Source organism: Monoraphidium neglectum (assembly GCF_000611645.1).
Source record: "Monoraphidium neglectum strain SAG 48.87 unplaced genomic scaffold scaffold02641, whole genome shotgun sequence".
NCBI lineage: Eukaryota > Viridiplantae > Chlorophyta > Chlorophyceae > Sphaeropleales > Selenastraceae > Monoraphidium > Monoraphidium neglectum.
The window spans coordinates 6,984-8,518 of NW_014010987.1; the positions used below are offsets into that span (position 1 = coordinate 6,984).

At 64.5% G+C, this 1,535-nt stretch overlaps 1 protein-coding gene across 1 annotated transcript; it reads right to left on the minus strand.

The window, feature by feature from the left end:
• Nucleotides 1-225: 225 nt before the first annotated feature.
• MNEG_11213 (isocitrate dehydrogenase 3 (NAD+) alpha) lies at nt 226-1,312 on the minus strand (the record flags this gene model as incomplete). The annotated part of the gene is made up of 4 exons (XM_014040316.1): nt 226-328; nt 527-695; nt 940-1,057; nt 1,304-1,312. The coding sequence occupies 4 exons, from the start codon at nt 1,310-1,312 to the stop codon at nt 226-228; spliced, it is 399 nt and encodes a 132-aa protein (XP_013895770.1).
• Nucleotides 1,313-1,535: the final 223 nt, after the last annotated feature.

The following is a 1,535-nucleotide window of genomic DNA, read 5'->3' on the forward strand; positions in this document are numbered from 1 at the left end:
GTGAAGGGGCGTGTGGAGGCAGCCAAGAGGTTCGCATCAGGATGCTCCAGTGCCACGGCCAACAAGGGGATCACACCACCGCCACTGAGTCCAAGCTTGACCCCTATACGCCACCTGCGCACGCACGCAACAGGGCATCATGCTGGTGTCCTGAGCACTGCGGCTCAAGCCCCCACAGCGGCTCGTCCCCACCCCAAGCCAGCCGCCCCGACCCCCCAGGCTGACTCACGTGTAGTCACTAGTGCCCGCGGTGCCCCCGAGGTCCCGGGTGCGGTACTTGCCCTCCGCGATGACGGCCAGCGCCGCGTTCTGGATCCGATCCGCCAGGCTGCAAGCAACGTGGGAAACAACGCAAACGCAATGGTTTGATGCATTCAGGATTTGACGCTCTGAAGCCTGGCGAGACGAGGGTGCAAGCATGAGCAACTTCCAGGAGCGGGCAGCCTGCAGCCGCGAGACACCTGGACCCTGAGTCGATGGACGGCCCGACAAGTAGGCCTCGTTTTCACTGCTCGATCCAGCGCACCCCTGAAGCCGCGACGCGGCCGCCCCGCCCAGCACCGACCTGGTGTGCCCGATGTGCCGCAGCATCATGCAGCCGCTGAAGAGCAGCGCGGTGGGGTTGGCCAGGTCCTTGCCCGCAATGTCGGGGGCGGTGCCGTGGACCGCCTCCATCAGGGCCAGCCCGTTGGCGCCTGAGGTGGGGTGGGTCAAGGGTCGCGCGAGGTTTGGGTTGGTGGCGGGGGTCGCCAGGCGTATTAGTGGGTAGTGGGGAGGGGGTCAGGTGTGTTGTTGGAAACCCAAGGCTGGAGGCTGTGCCCGAGCGAAAAGCAGAACGCTGGCGCCTGGATTGCGAAGGGGATTGCAGTCGAGGGGGCCCCGCGCTTGGTTCCCTTGCTTCACAGCGCCGCATCCCGGTGGGCGCGGATGCATGCGCACCGACGTTCGCGGAGGGCGTGAGGCCCAGGCCGCCGATGAGGCCGGCGCAGAGGTCCGACACGATGTCGCCGTAGAGGTTGGGCATGCACAGCACGTCAAAGCGGGTCGGGTCTCGCACCTGCCATGTGGGGGAGGGGAGCGGCTGTTGAGTGACCAGGAGATGAGCTGGCGACAGGCTCAATGGTTGTTGGCTGGCTGCGTGCAGGCGGTCTCGGTGTTCGGCCCTCCATTTGCATGGACATGAGCGTGCAAGCTCCCCCGCGCGCACACTGACTTGCGTGCGTGCGCGCACACACACACACACACACAAACACACACATACACAAACACACACGCACGCGCGTGCGCGCGCCGGGATGCGCACCAGCTGCATGCAGGCGTTGTCCACGATAACCTCCTCGTACTTGATGTGGGGATACTTCTCAGCCACCTGGGTTTCAAGGGGAGGTTGATGTACAAGTGCGTGTGTGTGTGTGTCCGTGCGTGTGTGTGTGCGTGCGTGTGTGTGTGTGTGTGTGCGTGCGTGTGTGTGTGTGTGTGTGCGTGCGTATGCACGTGTGTGTGTGTGTGTGTGTGCGTGCGAGTGTGTGTGTGTG